The sequence below is a fragment of the Polyodon spathula genome, chromosome 12 (genome assembly GCF_017654505.1).
Source record: "Polyodon spathula isolate WHYD16114869_AA chromosome 12, ASM1765450v1, whole genome shotgun sequence".
Taxonomy (NCBI): domain Eukaryota; kingdom Metazoa; phylum Chordata; class Actinopteri; order Acipenseriformes; family Polyodontidae; genus Polyodon; species Polyodon spathula.
The window spans coordinates 3,412,946-3,431,858 of record NC_054545.1 but is presented as its reverse complement, the minus strand read 5'-3'; the positions used below and the strand labels follow the sequence as shown (position 1 = coordinate 3,431,858).

Sequence of the window (18,913 nt, the reverse complement as noted above, 5' to 3'; positions counted from 1 at the left end):
ACAGCAGGTGCCCATCTCTGTCGTACTGCAGTCCTAAAGGAGCAAAACATATTCCTCAAGAATATATACAGTATTACCTCTAAACCACCGTCCTGTACATCTTAAATAGCGACTGCTTGCACTAGAGTCACACATTGCTAATGGATGCTGCCTTGCCTTCTCTGATACTAGTGAGAACAGTAAGATACCAGTGAACAGCTTTTATGGTAAATGTGAGGTCCTTAGAAAATGCAGTGATTCCTAGGAAGTTACTTTGACACTGGGCTAACTAAATCAGAAATCTTCCATTAATGCTCCTGTAATTGCCTATTAGTCCCTTTGTTCTTCACAACCTAGGAGCCCATTGTGATGTTTACAGATAGACACTTCAGTAATATATCACAGAGGGGAGAAGTCATCCCATTTTCATATTACTTATGAAAGTCTGCAACACTTGAATAACTCTACCCTTTATCACAAATATCATTAAAAAGGAGCTCCATTAATTTGACCTGTAAACATTTTCACTCAACGCTATGTCCTTGAGCTGTTGCAAGGATAAAATGGTATTTGAGAAATATTGTCTGAGGTACACAGCATGTTTCAGTCAAGCCAGGCCACTACCAAAGAACAAAAAATATCAGCGTTTTGTCCAAATCAAATGGCCAATTGGCTGGTTTAGCAGCAAAACTAAATCTTATATATTTCTTGTTCTAAACGAGGACTTTTTTTTTTTTTTTTTTACATTTAAACAGTGTATGGTTAATAGCACTGTCCTGTAATAAACTGCATGCAAATCCAATGCATTATTTTAAGTTATGGTGAGGTGTCAGTTTGCAAAAGTAACAGATTGCTCTACACAGCAATGGAAATTAATCACCAGTTGACAAGTCATACAGCTTTTTCAAGTGCATGATCCAAGGGGTCATGATTAAATGCTGAACTTCTTAATACATTCTGTATTCATTTAGTTTCATACGCAGGCAGTTACCCATGCATATTGACAGATTACATACCTAACTTGCCAATGCATGATAACTGTGATACTCATAAAAAGTACTCCTACTAATTTACAGTCCGTTCTTATTTATTTAAAAAGTATACCTGATTAGGATAATCTTGTTATCATGGCAAATCATCCATTTTTAACTTAAAATAAACCTAGCTTGGTGGCATTTTTAATCCCAGTAGTAAAGTCAGAACCAATCTCTCTCTGAAAAATCCTGTACACGTAGAGGGGGAAAAAAGCTTAAACAAATAATCACTTTCTGTTCACAAAACTCAAAAAATCTACTTTTAATACAAGTGCCTGTCTTAAAGTGATTTAAGATTGGACACACCAGGCACAAGAACCACCCTACCCTTTGTGTCCAGCTATGTTTAAACAGGATGCATTCATTCAGACTAGCCATTCCCTACCCACCCACGCATTCTTGTTTCCTAGATAAGACATGCCACTTACAAGGCTTGACAGATGGCCTAGAATTCCCCTTATTCATTATGTATTTATGCAAATATTTATTTAGTCTAGACACATTGGAATGAAATACCTAACTAGTGCAATACCTAACCTAGTGCACAATGCTGTTATGCATTGCATTCAATTAGAAAAAAAGCCTGTATACAATATGTACTTCCCTGCTTAAGTGCCAAGAGTTAATGATTAAAACTTAAACCGAATGCAAAAGGATTCTTAGATACTGGTTGCAGTAACGTGTTGTGTAGAGTAAGCAATAAACATGAGTGAATACAAGATGGTAACAATACAAATAATGAAATGAAAAAAAGTTAACACTCACCATTCAGTAAAGTCTGTGCTCGGGATTCCTTCCCTAAACTGGTATGAAATCCTGTTCCCAGCACTGGCCCTTTTCCCGAACCTGCCACAAGAAGAGGCGTGTGGAAAGTACTGTAAAACTTATGGCACTGTCATCCATGTTTCCATTAATTGCGGTTTCACAACTACTTGTTTGCTGAAAATACTTTTTTTCGCTTTCAATTTTTTTTAAACCTTATTTCAGAAATATCATTTAGAAACTAAATATCTTCGAACTTCAAAACTGTGTTGATAACTTTCAAGTAGTTGAAATGTGAAACAGAGGTGTACTGTACAGTGTTTAACAAACCTAACAGCTGTGAGTACTGTACATACCCCACTGAAATCTTTGGGTAACAGTGTATGACACTAGATACAACTGTTAAAACTGCTTTCTTTACATGTCTTTTTCTGTAATTGCTGCCTTCAGCTGTTTCATGCATTTATGATGGCTGTTAGCACCTCATTAGAAGAAGACCTTATTCTGTCTATAATCTTTGTTGATTCTCCTTTTTTACATTTGCAAAGTCATCCATCTGCCACGTTGACAGGTTTGAATTTGTATCACTCCAACCAACAGTGCAAAAAATGTCGTGATTGCCAATATCCTTCCATAACTGGATACAAGTTAAAGGAACACTGGCATTTCACAAGGAAGACAGATTCAAATCCACCCTGCCTTGTTACAGACTGACTGCTGTTACTTTTGAGATCATTTTTCACACACACACACTATCTAAATCACCATGTTGGTATTCATTCATGCAACAGAATTATAAATGATTGCATCAAAGATTGCATGCAAACTAAAACTAAAGCATCAATGACTTAAATAAATGACACCCATTCCATTGTACAGAAGAGCAGTTCTCCTATTTTCTTTTATAGGTAACATGACAGGGTATCATCTAGTTTCTTTTTCTCCAAAGACCTTTTTATCCCCCAATATTTTTACAAATATTCTTTAATTTTGAATTATCTGGAAAACAAAAGTATAATTGATGCAATCACACCTAAAATGAAAAGGTTTCAACCCCAGCACTATTTCTTTCAGTTGCTTTCTAAACTTAAAAGATATTTATTTCTCCTTTTTGCTTTACATAACTTTACAACAATGACATATGTAGCCTGTGAATGCTGCACTGGGTATAAACTAATACACAAATTGCACATACTGTAGAAAACTGGTTACTGGTAAAACAAGATGTTACATTTGCAGTGTGGTAAAACAAACTTCAAGACTTTCATATAGATTGTGGTAGAATGCCGTCACTGAACCTTGTTGAGCAGCGTAACTCACACCTATACTGTAACACTGCTTGTGTTATAAATCGTTTGGCAATTCTGTTCTGTGATTTCAGGCATGAAAGCTTCTAAGCAGGGGCAGTCATTTGCTTACACAGTAATATTATACTGGATTTTCTCAAAGTTAATAATCACAGAGCTTCAGTTATTTTTTTCAATTTTACTGAATGACCGCAGGGGGGGGGGGGGGGGGGGGGGGGGGGGGGTCATTAAAATCAGCTCTGTTCATCTGTTTTCCACTTCTACTGTATCTATGCATAATTTACTATTTTAATAATTACATATAAATTATGTATGATCTGAAAAAATCTGGTGGTCATAATAAAACATTCAAAAAAAAGCTTTCTTTTAAGTAATAATTGTTCGCTTTCTTAAATTATGACTTTCAGAAGGGTAATAAATATCTAATTTTTCATCCACTATGTTCCTTTTTTAAATAAAAATAGCCCTAGTTCTTACATAGTGTTAAAACTTTCTAGTACTATCTGTTTCATAAGTGGTGGTGTGCCGTACAGTCTCTCATGTTTTTTGCTTACAGAATTAGGACTGAAGAGGGTTGTGTATGTGTGAAATTAGAAAATAAATTAAACAGAAAGTGATAGTGAATGAGAGGAGTAACTCGAACACAAATCACTGAAAGCATGGCAATACGGCTAGAACTCTGCTTTCTATCCATCCCATCACTGAACTATAATTTCAGTTTTACCTGCAGCATCTTTATGGCAACCGTGATCAATACCTGATCAGCTGCAGGACTATTAGATGAGTTTAACTTCACTAATCACCAAAACACTTGGGTTAAACTCATTCATTGACTCTTATCGAGAGAAATAAAGCGAGAACCGCACCCAAGTGAATCTCAGAGCCTCAATTTAATTATTTTTGTGCAGAAAAGCCTCATGGCTATACAAACTGAAATGAAACTAGCCGGGATCCTGACAATGCAGTGATATACTGTTTCACATTGCATCACTTCAGCCTCCCACTAGTTCTAAGAAAATCATTATCCACTTTGTAACAGCCTTGTTGAAAAAAAAAAAAAATTGCATGGAGATTAAATCTGCAGGCAGGGTTAAAAAAAAATAAGAGTGCTGCGAGTCATTTCCGTCCGATATCCACAATGATATTCCCATGGCTGTCTCCACACTAACAAGGAATCAGGATTTTAGATGCAAGTATAAACTTGGTCATTTAATCTGCATCTACGGCAATGGCTTAGTACTAAGTACTTAAATCAAATGATACGATTCTCTGTGTTAGTGGCAATGCAAATGTTTTTAGTAATAGAGAACTTGTCTCATTTATTCAAAATGTTACGTACAAATCTGAAAGCATTCCCCAGATACAGGATATGAATGCATACAGACTGCATGTCAGAAAGCTGATCATGAATTTGAATCACCTATCAGCCAACACACTTCAGACCTACTAAATCCCAGCACAGACTAATAAAACATAAGCCAGCAACTGACAAAAAAATGTAAGTCCACTGACCCAATTAATAATACGGCACTCTGAAAATAACATATTCTCGTAAACAAAAACACTGACGTCTATGAGGTGCGCGTAACTGAACTTTTGCATGTATTTACTTTATGGAATTGGAAGCAATTTCAAGGCAAAGGAAATTCATTCTTTCTTTTACTTTGAAGAAGTGCGCATTCAATCTGTTCCAGAATGAAGAGAGCAGATACAGACAGACTAAATATTGCTGTATCCTTCACAGTTTCATAGCATTCCATTTAAAGTCCTTCTCTGAACATATCCCAAATTGTTTCGTGCCTTCAGCCTGTTCCTCCCACGGGATACGCAGACAGAGAGTGGCAGAGCTTCCCTCCTCAATCTGACCACAGCATCTCTTCTCAAGCACAGGAGAAGCACAAAACTGCATGCCTGACTGTTTGTCATGTCTCATTCCATGAAGATTATTTCCTTTTCTCATGCTGTGTTTATTCTCCGTTTGCAGCCTTGCACCAATTCAAAACTAAATACAGCATTAGCACCAGCAATTAATATTTACATTCCCTTTTGATTGTGAAAAGTGGCGTGAAAAACTGGAAAATAACAGAAAGGAAGGGGACTAAACCACCCCAATCACATCTGATAGGAAGGGCTCCACCTAAACAGACAGATGCACAAAATTTACATTCCTGTCTGCATGTCAGAAGGGCTTGCAAACTACATACATAGCTCTCTGAAACAAAGTGACCTTTAGCTTTATAAAAAGAATGAAGTTGAACCCAGCTGGAGCAAAGTAATCATATTTAATCCATAACTTTAAAACACACGTGGCTGGTTTACTGCAAACAAATGTATGTTTAATTGACTTCTAGTATTGTAGCTGTGGTACTTTCCACTGTTACCAATTTGAAAACCCAAAGATCCAGATTCGAATGTGACTCGATACAGTAACTCATATAAAAGTATATGAACAAAAGTGTAAACTATTACTGTGACTTTTTTTTTTATTGTGTTTCCAGGGGGCGTGGGAAGGGGTGTTTTGCAATATACAGAGTGCATCTAACCCTTTCAACAGTGGAAGTCTCTTTTGATTAAAAACACATTAACCACTAAATCGCTCAGCTCGTTTTAGGCATGTAAACAAAAAAAAGGTTTTAAGAACATTAAAAAATAAATAAATAAATCTCACTTTGACCCCACCCTACCACGTAACACTGAGCAACATACTAAAGCAGCGGTGGGCACCCTTGGTCCTGGGGGGCCGGTGCCCCTCCTGGTTTTTGTTCCAACTGTACCCTAAAATTAATTAATTGGACCAATTAAGCTTCTAATAAGCGCTACATTGGTCCAGTTAGATAATTTAGGGTACAGTTGAGAAAAAAAAAACAGGAGGGACACCCCTGTACTAAAGTATGTGATTCTTTAAACAGAAAGACGCAATCCAACTTTCTGATCCAATCACACTTTTTTTTTTTTTTTTAATTCTACTAATGTTTGTACAGCACTGCTCCTCTCTAATCCTGCTGCTAATGGGTTCCCAGTGTTCCTAATAGATCTGGCTCCAGCCACCCCACCACATTCTGCACTCTTAATAACTCAACTCAGAAGCATCTTGCTTTCATTACAATTCCACATGACTTGCATTCTCTAAACATTGTGCTGTATAATTCAATTGTGTTCAGCGTAATGTGCCTGCATATTGTGTATAGCCCATTGTTTGAAGAGACAACTCAGTGGTGCTAGGAATTATACCCACCCCCAGCTTGCAGGGCAAAGAGAAATTTAACTAATAACAATATCTAGTAAAATGGATACTCAGTTTTATTCATTGTAAGACACAGACATTTGTACATATGTATATTACTAATAAACAGGGCCAGTTCACTGCAGGTTCACAGCATAAAAGCAATTTAATTCAGTTGTAACAATACAGTGTCAGCCAGCACTTTTAATGGACGGAGGCCATTTTCTTTATTAAACATTAAAGTAACGTTAAACTCGATATCTAAATGGGCCATTGTACTTTTTAAATGATCCCCTGCCTGCCTATAAGGTGACAAGCATTATTTAAAAAAAAAAAAATAAATGATACAACACAGTACAACAGCGCCCTCTTGTGTATTATTCTCCCAGATTCAGTTACCTAAAAGCAACAAAAAAGTATTTGATTGAAAAAAGGTATACACTGGGGCTAATCAAGCTCCTATTAAAACCTGGCTCGGGTTTTCCCTGACTCATGTATTGTATCCTGACTAGTTACAATGACTTTCCATCTGAGTCTTCTAATGCAGTGCATAAAGCATCATTAGCAGAAGACTTAAGAATGCTTGTGGAGCCATTTGAAGCAGCTCTGAATGACTTTACATTGGGCTCTGTGCTTTAAGGCAAAGAGATATAAAGGGCAATGACTGTATGTACAGTATGTTCAGATCTTCCATCCCTGTGATAATGCAGACTAGGAACATACAGGACTGTATTTCTTTTTTTTCCTCAAAACTCTTGTAATAAAAACTTACAATCCGAGGAGACGAACTGGCCCACAGCAGAGGATCCTCCGCCCCCATTATCCATGAACTGAACCTCGGAGACGATGATGTTATCCTCCAGCACAGAGCCACAGCCCGTACACACGGCATCCCCTCGCGCCGGGTCCACATCGATGTCTGTGCCCCCACAGTTCTTACACACCCGGGAACTCATCTTCACAAGCTGCTACACCTCCCTGCCACTGAAAACCAGGCTCCTTTTACAAGGGGCACAGGAGGAGGAACCTGGGGGGGGGGCACAAAAAAAACACGGTCACCGAAAAGAAAGACAATTAGACTTTATTCTGTTTAACATTCATGTTACAAAGATACTGTCCTCAACTTTTAAATAACCAAAGAGAGAAATTTGATTTAAAATCTCTTGCAAACTTAATGTATGGTTTAGTAAATTCAGTTTTATTGAGCGATAAACATTTTTTAGGTATAATATTGACTTTTTTATTTTATTTTTTTAAATGCTTAAGAAACTGTCTGACTAAATTAACTGGCAAAATAAATAAATAAATAAATAAATAAATACAGTTTTTGTATTATTGGAAGTAACAATCATGTGACACTGACACCAGGTGTGTTTCTGTAAATATGATGTTACAGTTCCTACAAAATATCCATCCGACATCTTTGCATTTCCTCTTTTAAGTTGAACAAGACAAAGGTATAACCCCAAAGCCACCGTAATTGTGCAGGCAGGTCAGTTGGAAAAAGCACCACAGCACACAGAACCTCTTCCTATTCACTGCAATATCAGTGATCGTACATTACACTAACTGGCTATCTGTTAGGGCGAAAGGCCAAAAAAAACAGTGTTGCTTCTAATTTAAACTCTGATCTTTCTTTCACATCATCTTCAGGGACCTGAAAAATCCTTTATGTCCCTTCTGTGGGCCACTTGGTCTAGGATTACCAAGTGCTAAAGTGTATGTGAATACATTTCTATAATGATGCAACAAATCACCATCACTGAAAATCAGGTTAAGAGTCAACAAAGTGATGGGTTGCTTCTGTAGCAATGAGGAGCGGTAGTGTAAATCCACACAAAGCACACGAAACAAGACGTTTTTCAAAGGCTGCTGACTCATGTCTGAGCCCACGGGGTTATGAAAGGGCAATGGCAGCGTGTGCGCTACAGTACTTTAGCTGGAAGACTAGATAAGGATTCATCTGACATTTCAGAGAACTGCTAGTGTATCTCTCGAGTGTCGACTTGATGTTTTTCTTTGTTTTATTGTTTGGAACCCTGTTCTGTCTATTGACTTGGCAGCTCACTAGAAATAAGGGCTGGGTCTTAAAGAGCATATTTATGCCTTGTTCGCCGTCTACATAATAACACAAAATACATTAAACAACATGATACCATGGCCTGATCAACAGGTGTAACCCTTTAAGATACAAGGGGCATGTGCCCCACAAACACAATGTTAACTTCCATATTGTTGCAATGATGGAATGGAATGGAATTCGATCCAGCAAGCTTCCTATCTCTCTAACTGACAGGAGGGGGGTTGGTTGGTAAAGAGATCTATAAGGACTAACCTGCCTGTAAGCCATATCAACGTTTTGGACATTAATAAAAACCACCCTAATGACCTGCAGGTTTGCCTGTGGACGGTGACAAACCACAAGTTGTGCAACAGACTTCACCCAAGTAATAATTACTTTAAACTCCAAAATATGAAAAGATTACAAGCTAAGGCATACTGTATCTAGCCTATAGCATAGAAGGAGATCATAATTCTGAGTCAAATATGAAGACCTGAACATCACGGTAAAAGCTGAAATGGATCAAAGTACTACAACAGCAATTTCCATCCCTCGTCGTGAGAATGTTGCCACCCCCGGGTTCTGGTAACAACGGCCACTGAAATAAATACAAACCCGGATACACAACACTCTGTTCACTTCCTTAAACACGTGATTTTTAAATAGAAAGTTTTGAACAAACAAGTTAATGAATTGACAAACTACAGTACAGCAAACACAGTGTCAACACGAAACTGACAATTGTGTGGCCCCACCGGCTATATCTCACTTATACATTTTAACCACTGAATATAGCATGAAACGGCAAGCTGGTGTGCAATAGTCACTTAATAACACAACTTTAAATGTTTTTAACACAAACATTACTTGTAAATTCTATGTCATTGGCCGAAATCATGTTAATACAAAAGGCGTTGCCTAAATTACAACTTACGGCTGCTAGTATTGATAGTAACGACTGATTTTGATGTTGATGTAAACATGATCATCACTCGGCCCACAAACTCACGTGTTTCAAATACTACACTATCTATTTGAATACCGATCACTTACACGTTCTCGTATATAATGCTATTGCTGATTTAACTGTTTGCCCTAATCACACACATGTCTACACAATAGGAATTAATAAGAACTTACCGTGCAGGCACGCCAAATCTATACCAGCACTGTATCCTAGGGATACTGACAGTATTACTGTGTTATCAGGAAAACCCAGCAGGAAACTCTCAGGCTTTAAAGCCGTGGAAGGCCTTAACCGAGTGTACCGTTTATGTGTGTTTCCATATATTAGTTGTAATAGCTTTATTTTAAATGTTACTAAACTCCCTTGAAGACGTTTCTCAATAAATGCACAGTAATTCCTTTACCAAAAGCTGTAACACAAGAAACCCGTTTTCTGCTATTCATATGGGCCAAACACAGACTACCAGGACCTTCTCATCAAGCATCACTCTAGGGGGGGGCGGGACATGCTCTCTATGGAAATGTAACTTTCACGTGAAGCATGCGTGTTAATAAAAATAAAACTAACTGTGCATTAACTTTCTTATATTTTTGTCTTTATTATGTTTCTAAAAATTGCAGATGTGTTGTGTTTTTTATAGATACCTTTAACAGCCTCCCCTCTCGTACACGTGCGTTTACTGTATAAAAGACTCCTGTGATCAGTTGAAGGTGGACAGTGTTGCAGGTGCGCCGTTTTCCGCGAAATTGGACTACTTCAAAAGCACAGCCGCGGGAAATATGAAGGAGTCGCGGGTTGGTAATGTAATTGGATTAGTGGTGTAACTTTAAAAGATCGAACTGTTTGCATGGTTGTAATACTGCTTGGGGTACAGTAGCAGCATGAGTATTTCAGTAAATGGATCACGCTGTAATTCGGTTGCTGGTCCTGGTATGAATGTTGATTTGTCCCTTCAGAGGTTTCGTACGAGTTTGTTGATAGTGACGTGTGGATGAGCTGTGCTGGGGCTTGTCGTTTTTATCATATTTATACCGGGTATCTTTTCTTACGAATGCTTTTGATTGGGTTTTTTATGCATAGGACTACGTGTTAATAATAAGCTTGCTTTCAGTTCAAACTAATAATTTGGCTATTTTCGGGCTATTTTTAAGTGACTTTGGGCTATAAACTCTGCAGAAATCTGCAGAGGTTGGAGGAGGTGGCAGTTAATATTATCTGAAAGTGTATTATTTGTAACGCGCGTTACATTGCGAGTCAACGTGTTATTCGTTTTCCCATTTTGATAAGTTTCTAATTAGTTCTGTTCTAATTTCCATGAAATAAATGGCCTGTTTGTAGAGTATGTTAGGAATATCTTCACGTGTCTGGCACATTGCACTCCTACCGTAGATATTAGGCACAAACAGTAGCAGCGCTTATAAAGGTTTACCACGGTGTGTTTACACTTTTGCTGTGCTTGTGCCGTGGTTATACTACACTACATGTACCATGGATGGTTTACTATGTGTTTTTTTTTTAAATGTACTTTACTATACTTCTCTGCTTTACAGTGCTTACCTATGCCTTACCAAAATTCATATTTTTTAAATATGGCTTGCCATACCTCTGTGCTTTATAGTGCTCCCCTATGCTTTATTACACGTTGCTGTGCTTTTAGGACACTTGTATAAGGGAGTGCTGTGCCACTGTGGTCTGTTACTCCTGATACACAGGGCAGTACTCCTAAACAGTATCTCACTGTATGCTCGTTTCCCTTTTTGTTCCTGTCTTGCATACAAATGTTAATACCATCTTCCAATGAGGAGTCGTGCAGGTTACTTGAGCTGCAATGAGTTTTAAAACCTTTGATATAGAAATTCTGAATGCTGACACTGCATGATTCATTTAAGACGCTTGTGGTTTACTTAATAAACCACAGGATGAGTAGCCCTGATGATCACACTCAGTGAGGATTCTAATTCTAATACATATGAAACGCCTCTTCCACCTTCTCTATGTAGCATTATAGAAGTATGCAGGTAGTTATTCAGGCCATCTCATTTTAGTAAGTGTACATATATACATACATACAGATTTAATACTTAATTTGATAGCATGCAGTTATTTCAGACACAAAAATCTAAGATACCATCATTCAATGTCAAATATGAGAAGCACAATAACTCTGCATGTCACCATTGCTTTAGTATAAATACACAGTTTGAGGGCAGAGGAACATTATTATTATTATTATACAGTTCTTAATGATGATTAATGATATCTAAGGTATGTTCTTATTTGCACTAGCTTTTGTTTGATACACGTTTTAGCTGCTACAAATAGGCTATACCTTCTTGAGCAGGACAACTGCATTCGATTGCACTGCAAATTCAGTGCCCTGAGCAGCACAGCATATACTAAAGGATGAATGTAATTATCATTGTTAATAAATAAAGACATTTGAGGCAGGATAGAAAGTAGGGGTGTTTTATTTATTCAGTGTCAGAACAGAGCCCCTCTGTAGTTGTTTTTGACACAACAGTACATGGTCGGCTCAGGTTTCCCATCGACTCGTTTTGAGAAGACGATAAGCCCTGGGATCCCAGCGACATTTTGCTTGTTAGTTTGCTTTCCTGCTCGTTCTCTTCTTCATCTTCAGGCTCAGCACCACAAGGCACAAGGGTTTGCATGCTGTACTGGCTCATAATCCCAAAGCTTTCCAAAAAGCAGAGACAACAGGTGCTCAGATTTAACCCCATGGAGCATCTTTCTTCACCCCTGACTGATTAAGTTAATTGCAGTATGTAGAATTTGGAGACCGCTGGGAGACTGGAATTATACAACTTTCTACAAATACTGCATAAATACATAAAAGCAAATACTACATGAATGAATGAATACATAAATAAATAAATAGGTAAAGCATAATGGCTGTAATGACAAATCATGTACTGTATAAGAAATTAACCAATCACTCTTACGAATTTCAATACATCACTACATATGTACAGATGTGCAGAAGTTAAAACATATTTTGTTTTGCTTAATTGTAGTTCCTGAGTACAATCAATTTTGTTTTATTTATTTTAAATATTCATCAAGATAACATGATAACAAAACCTTTTTGTTTTGCTGCTTTTTTAAACTTACTTAGATGATCAAGCAGCAGAGAGTTCTTCTACCAGAGCTTCAATGTCACAGCTATCCATGGTTTTGTCTTGGTCTAGTTGGTGGGATTTGAAGAGATACTACGATTTCTCTTTCGGGGATGGGAGGAGAGACACAATCACAGGGGACCTTTGGTTAATTATGCTTTTTATTGCTGGTCGTTTTGGATTACGCTTCCTAGAAAACAAATAAGTAAATAGCTTCACATAATTCATATCCATTGCCCTGGATACAGTACACAATAGCATAACAGATACTCACAAGTGATTCAGCATGACATTCAGCGATTACAGTTGGATGTTTAGCAGTGCAGTGATTTTTACATACTGAAAAGGGTAACTGCTTTCTGATAAGGCTGAGTGATACTAAATGCTAAACACTGGAACAATGTAGTAAACAGGAAACAATGGAAATGTACCTTCTCTCCGGAGGGCAGACCTTTCCTGTTACAGTGGTTTTCTTTTTCGATTGCTCCTCTGAAGCCTGTCTTACTCTGATTGCAGGATTGAAGGTATCCGAACGGAGAAGCCTGCCCACTTCTTCCTGAATCCCTTTCAGATCCTTACGCCTGAATGTCACCCAGACCACGTAAGCACAGAAGTTGTATAGGCACTAGCAAACACAGAGAAATGTGCCATGTGACAAGCAGAGCTATTGTACTCTAAACTCTATCAGCTAGTTTCACAGACCTCGGTTAGCACTAGCTTTGGACTACCTAAAGTAACATTAGGGAGTCCTAGATTAGTGCTAATCTGGGTCTGTGAAGCTAGCCATATCCGTTTATTGTGCTTTATCATGCTTGCTTATGCATTCACAATGTTTTAACAGACCTATCCAGTAACCTTGTTGTTATCAGTTTTATATAAATATATAGCTATGCTTTTTTTTTAAATCTACTTTTGGATATACCATTAAATGATATTAGGCTGGGATTTTAACTTCCCATTGTTAAGTTTTGTTGATGTATTCTTTAAGGGAAAGAGTGATTATTGCATCATTTTTTAACTTATAATAACAAATCAAGCTTTATCATTATAGAAAAGTGCAACAAAAACAAGCACCATTACTTATGTTAATACAACAAAGCTTGTTTACTTACCTCAAACAATTGTCTGTCTTTGTAAGTTGATGACACCCTGCTCCTATTAACATTGCCACTATATATATATATATATATATATATATATATATATATATATATATATATATAATAATATATTAATCATTATAATATTTTGAACTTGAAATGGAAACTTTTGAAGATATATATATATAATATATATATATATATATATATATATATATATATATATAGATTATATATAGTGGCAATGTTAATAGGAGCAGGGTGTCATCAACTTACAAAGACAGACAATTGTTTTGAGAGAGAGAAAGAGAGAGATAGAGATAGATCTATATAGAGATAGATAGATAGATTGGTACTGATTGGTAGTTGTACTTACTTTCCACATGCCATATGGTGCTGCTGAGACATCCCAAGTCCAAGGACAAGAATGAAGCTGTTTTCTTGCTATTTCAACTTTGGCACATGCTTCAGCTACTGCTTTCCTTTCCATTAAACTTTGTTCACTAAAATAAATAACATTTAAAAAATATGTTTGTCATTATTTCATACACTGCACACATTATAACATTTAAAAGTTAAATTACAGTCATCATATTTAGTCATTTACTTTCACTGCCTAACGCTAGATGTCAGTATTGTAATGCTACATCATTCAAGCTAAATCTTCCTTTTACAGCAAACAACTTTTACATTTCTAGTATTAATCTACTTACGGCATTAGAGGGTTAGGGTTCCTTTCCAACGCTTATTTTTCAAAGTAACAGGATACATACAGCAGTAGGGCAGAGAGAAAGTTATTGAGTTGCTGGCTTCTGTGGAAAATACAGTTTATAATGACTTTGTCAATGTACTGTACAGCCTAAGAGTCAGACGCATATAAATCAGGAATCGGCAAGCAAGATTATTCAGGTATTAAACACATTACTTCAGGGAGCAGGGTTCTAGTAAACTGTTTATAAAGGAATATACTGTGCATGTACCTCATTACAGTGGTAAAACACACAGGTATGGGATTCATTTTCCTGGAGCAAATTAAACGCCACACCTGAAGAAAAAAAAAAAACAGAAACTATACATTTCTATAGCCATGCCATAAACAATGCAATTCAGCATTTTATCAAGTTCAGCGTTGCTAGAAATGAAACACAATGAGCCACAGCATACTGACTCTTAACATCCTCTACAGTGATGCGCTCCCGCTGCCCTTGCTTTAAGCCAGGTCGAGGGGAACCCCACATTATCCCCTGGGGTTTCCCTATCATTTTTTTTATCCACAGGGATTCTTGCACCTCCAAAGCCTTGTGTGGCAACAGGCAGGGATCCTGGCAATCTATTAAAGGGAAAGCAAAAATAGGAGGATGATGGGAAATGTAGTTCTGAGAGGTACATGCGAAGCCATCTTGAGTCAGGGAAATCAATTTAAAAGTTTAAAAAAGTGTTCTAAATGTAAAAATAAAAAAAATAATTAAAACAACACACACACCTTACGTAAACAGTTGTAGCAACACATGGGAACATGTAACGCAATCAAATAAAAAGGTCCTTCTGTACCCATTAATAACTTCTAAGGTATTGAAAATGACATCTGCTATGCATAGAGATTAGAGACAGCTCCAGTAATGTGCATGAAGAGTATTACTAAGTGTACCGTACTGGTGTGATTAGAATATGATATGTTTCTTATGAAAGAAACAGCCTTCATGCAAGGTTATGTATAGAAACAGCAACATAGTTAAGGGATCTGCCAACAAACTAAATATCGGTGTTTTTATTTTAGTTATTTGTTTACAGATATTATTCTATTTCAAATAAGAAATGAAGTGTGAAAAATATGTCTTTCGTAATCTGTCGAAATCTGCTGGATGAGAAAACTGGAAAAAATATGTCATTTGTTTTCATTGAAAGTGTGAAGAAGCCTTCAAATTGTATCTTTAATAGATTTCAAGTTACTGTAATTATTGGAATAAATAAATCAATTAATAAACCAGACACCTGTCTGCACGCTTACTGCCAGTTTCCTGAAAATCGGTTGCTTTTTTCTTCTTTTTACTTTCCTATCCATGGACTGACTGAAACTAAAAGTGTACAGAAGATCTAGTGAAATAACATTCTTAAAAACATGTGAGCAAAATAATCAAAATGCAAAAGAAATGTTTTCTGGGGATATGCTGATGGTTCTATGCCTACTTGTAATTGCCTTTAAGAAGTATTGCCTTTAGGCTTTGTGGTCCAGTGGTTAAAGAAACAGGCTTATAACCATGAGGTCCCCGGTTCAAATCCCAGCTCAGCCACTGCCTCACTGTGTGACCCTGAGCAAGTCACTTAACCTCCTTGTGCTCCGTCTTTGGAGCAAGACGTTGTTGTAAGTGACTCTATAGCCAATGCATAGTTCACACACCCTAGTCCCCTATCTTGTAAAGCGCTTTGTGATGGTGGTCCACTATGAAAGGTGCTATATAAAAATCATTATTATTTATCTGCAGGTGGTAAACAAGCAGCAAAACGTCAGCACCCCAAAGTTCCAGTCGGCTTTGAAAACACTCAGTGCCATTCACTGCTGCTCCGCAGTATTTAATACCTGCCAATTTACTTCTTAAAGGCGACTCTGAGAAGGAGGATTATCACATTGCAATAGTATAGGAGGTGCCTCTGTTTTTTTAGCATGAAGGCTGAAGGGTGAGCAATATGACTTCAAAATATGACAATAAACTGGAGGCCTGAGTACTTCTTGCTGCTGTAGTCCCAGTTCAAACTTCATCAATTCCACTATTAATTTGAATTAGGCTGCTTAAGTCTGCATGCACAGTGCCTAAACATTACCATAACCCAAGCCTTCTCATAAATGTGCATTTTCATTTAGTTATGTTTTTAACTTCGTATTTATGCATGCATGTGTTACCTGAAGAATTGAAGGGTTTGTGTCTTCTCGTCCCACTGCCATCGCCCTGGTACAAGTGCTCCAATCTATCAATAAAAAAACACACCGCGGGAGCGTGAGCAAGTGAGCAGCTCGGAGCAGCTCAGTGAGCGAACCCCCTTCACCGCATGCTCAGTTCTGCTTTGTTTTTTGGTTTTTTTTATTTTTTTATTTTTTTTTAAGGGGGTTTGAATTAAATGTTAGCTATATATTTTATATATAAAATGATTTGAAATAAGTTACATCTGGATATAAGGTTAATAAATAAATAAATAAACAATACATGCGGATTTTATTGCTAAAGTGTTCTAGAATACTCTTTGCGGGTTTAGCGTAGGTAGACGCAGGTCGCACAGCTTGATCTCAGTGTGCAACTTATTCCTCCTTTAGATTTGTTTTTAATTCAAATAGAAATGACTGAGTATAAGCGTGTTTGCTTCGTGGCTCTCTTTCTACATGCATAGCGCAACACCAGGTTTAGTTTATTTTACAATTAACTATTTCATATTCAAGCGTAATAATACGACATACAAACCCAACACAAACCTGAGATTTACTCTAGAACACAGCGCATTTCTCGTTTCAGAAAGCTGTACTTACACTTTTCATTGGTAAGCTAGTTGCAGTTTTTACCATGTTTCCGTGTCGACTCGCGATCAGCTCAGTTGTTTATGTGTTTACGCTTCTGGTAGCTAGGCAACGAAAAAAAAAACAGTTCTGCAGCTGGAGTCTGTGAGTGACGTTGAGTTGTAAATAAATGTGTGTAAAATGAGCATGTTGTACGACTTGGAGATTGGGTCAATAAAATAATAATATATTTGTATACGAAATACAAAATAGTTATTCAAAGCATCTAGCCTGCAGTCTGATCTACTTCCCACTACTATTAAAATAGCTTACATGTTTACAAATGCAAAAATATATATATATAATATATATATATTATATATTATATATATATATATATATATATATATATATATATATATAATATGAATTGCATGCTTAACGTACGCGTGATGAAAGAAGTACGGGCGACAAATTAAATGCCATAATTGTTTCTGTGATGATTTGGAAAATAATATGGCATTTAAAAAACAACAAAGTCACATGGCATAGTACTTAAAACAATATATAACTTCCTTTTCAGACAATCGAGGTGTTGTTCTCGAGTTACTGGAGCTGCAACTTGTGAATAATAACGCATGCCCTAGCCAATAGCAATTTATTACATACTCATACATAGTCTCAGGGGGTGAGGAACGATAAAAGCCTTGGTTGGCTTTGGATATTTTCTTATTCTGCCGTGTGAACTAAATGCTGCAGCTGTTCTTGAACAAGGGGAATTGTTAGAGTGGGCGCTGGCTTGAATTTAACTTGCCATAGCATTTCCATATTTTCCCATCTCTTTTAAGTATGTGTCAGTGGCTAATATGACCTCTAGGGGGCACCAGAGCAGAGCCACTATAAAAATCGACGCCTATTAAATATTGCACTGCAACCAATTGAAGAACGATATAGAGCGCAAAACGTCCTGAACTTTGAAAGTAAATCAGTTTATCTACACTTTCGACTTAAATTCTCTCTTATTTTATTTTTGTAACTAGTAATGAAGCTGTAAAGGCGAAATTAGTCACACTGTAATAGCACTATATCATTTGTATGATACATTAAAAATAGGAACAGTTCGCATTGGTGGTAGGTGTGGAGCCAACTGCCCAACGTTTTAAACAAACTCAGAGAGCTGTCGTTCTTTGCTATTCTATTCTATTCTATTCTGTACTTCTCCTTTTAAAGGTTTTTCATTGTAAATCTGCACATTAGGGTGACAGTTTACCAGGTTTCCACTATGCTTTCATTATGCTTTACTGAATATTGCTACATTTTACCACAGTACAGCACTGTAAACAGTTTAAAAGAGCCTCCACAAACTTACAGGAGAAAGGTGTTCAACCGTTCCTAACAGTTGTAAAACTGACTGTTGTGAAGAAGAAATGCACACAATAAATAATTGCCTAGGTGTATTTTGTCGTCCTAACAGTTCCACAGGGCTTTGCACTCCATTCTTGTTGATTGTGTGAATAGACATTCCTGTGCGGAGAGTTCCCTCTCCACTCATTGAATCAGCTGAATAAGTGTGCTCCATTGAGGCAAGGAGGAACACCAACAAAACATTTCAGGGAAAAACAAAAAACAGCCACTCCAAATAGAAAAGAGATCTGTGTGTGTGTGCATGCGTGCATGTGTGGGTCAGTGTGCGTGCATGTGTGTGTATGTGCATGCATGCGTGCCTGCCTGCATGCGTGTGTGCATGTGCGTGCGTGTGGTTACAGTAGTGATATTTATTTCCAGAGACTTGCTATGGACCCAAGAGTCTGAGCCAGCACGACTGTGAATACAGACTTTGTTCAGTGTGTACATATTTCTC

At 37.2% G+C, this 18,913-nt stretch overlaps 2 protein-coding genes across 5 annotated transcripts in view; both read right to left on the bottom strand.

Annotated features, from left to right (window-relative positions):
* The window catches only part of LOC121324710 (transcription factor IIIB 90 kDa subunit-like), a 77,744-nt gene extending 67,935 nt beyond the window's left edge, over nt 1–9,809 (bottom strand). For all 3 annotated transcript variants that reach the window (XR_005951261.1, XM_041266836.1, XM_041266838.1), the window contains exons 1-3: nt 9,508–9,809; nt 7,078–7,332; nt 1,779–1,859 (exon numbers count right to left, since the gene is read on the bottom strand). Coding sequence is in view for 2 of the 3 variants with exons in the window: in XM_041266836.1 (XP_041122770.1) it covers nt 1,779–1,859; nt 7,078–7,261 (265 nt within the window). In the remaining variant the exon portion in view is untranslated. The remainder of the gene's footprint in view (nt 1–1,778; nt 1,860–7,077; nt 7,333–9,507) is intronic.
* A 2,605-nt stretch (nt 9,810–12,414) lies between these two features.
* On the bottom strand, nt 12,415–17,173 carry LOC121324047 (protein phosphatase 1 regulatory subunit 36-like). Of its 2 annotated transcripts, XR_005951211.1 has the most exons (7): nt 17,086–17,173; nt 16,468–16,532; nt 14,549–14,613; nt 14,282–14,380; nt 13,945–14,071; nt 12,900–13,093; nt 12,415–12,658 (listed from the first exon to the last, which is right to left on the bottom strand). XR_005951211.1 is itself a non-coding variant. In XM_041265459.1 (4 exons), the coding sequence occupies exons 1-4, from the start codon at nt 14,284–14,286 to the stop codon at nt 12,562–12,564; spliced, it is 423 nt and encodes a 140-aa protein (XP_041121393.1). In that variant the 5' UTR covers nt 14,287–14,537; the 3' UTR covers nt 12,438–12,561. The 2 variants fall into 2 exon arrangements, 1 of the variants encoding a protein (XP_041121393.1); XM_041265459.1 differs by lacking the exons at nt 14,549–14,613; nt 16,468–16,532; nt 17,086–17,173 and having other exon boundaries at nt 12,438–12,658; nt 14,282–14,537.
* Nucleotides 17,174–18,913: the final 1,740 nt, after the last annotated feature.

Coding starts and splice junctions, on each gene's coding strand:
- LOC121324047 (XM_041265459.1), bottom strand. Junction 13,094..13,944: donor CACCATATGGCATGTGGAAA/GTAAGTACAACT, acceptor TGTGTTTGCTAG/TGCCTATACAACTTCTGTGC. Junction 12,659..12,899: donor GTCTGCCCTCCGGAGAGAAG/GTACATTTCCAT, acceptor TTTGTTTTCTAG/GAAGCGTAATCCAAAACGAC.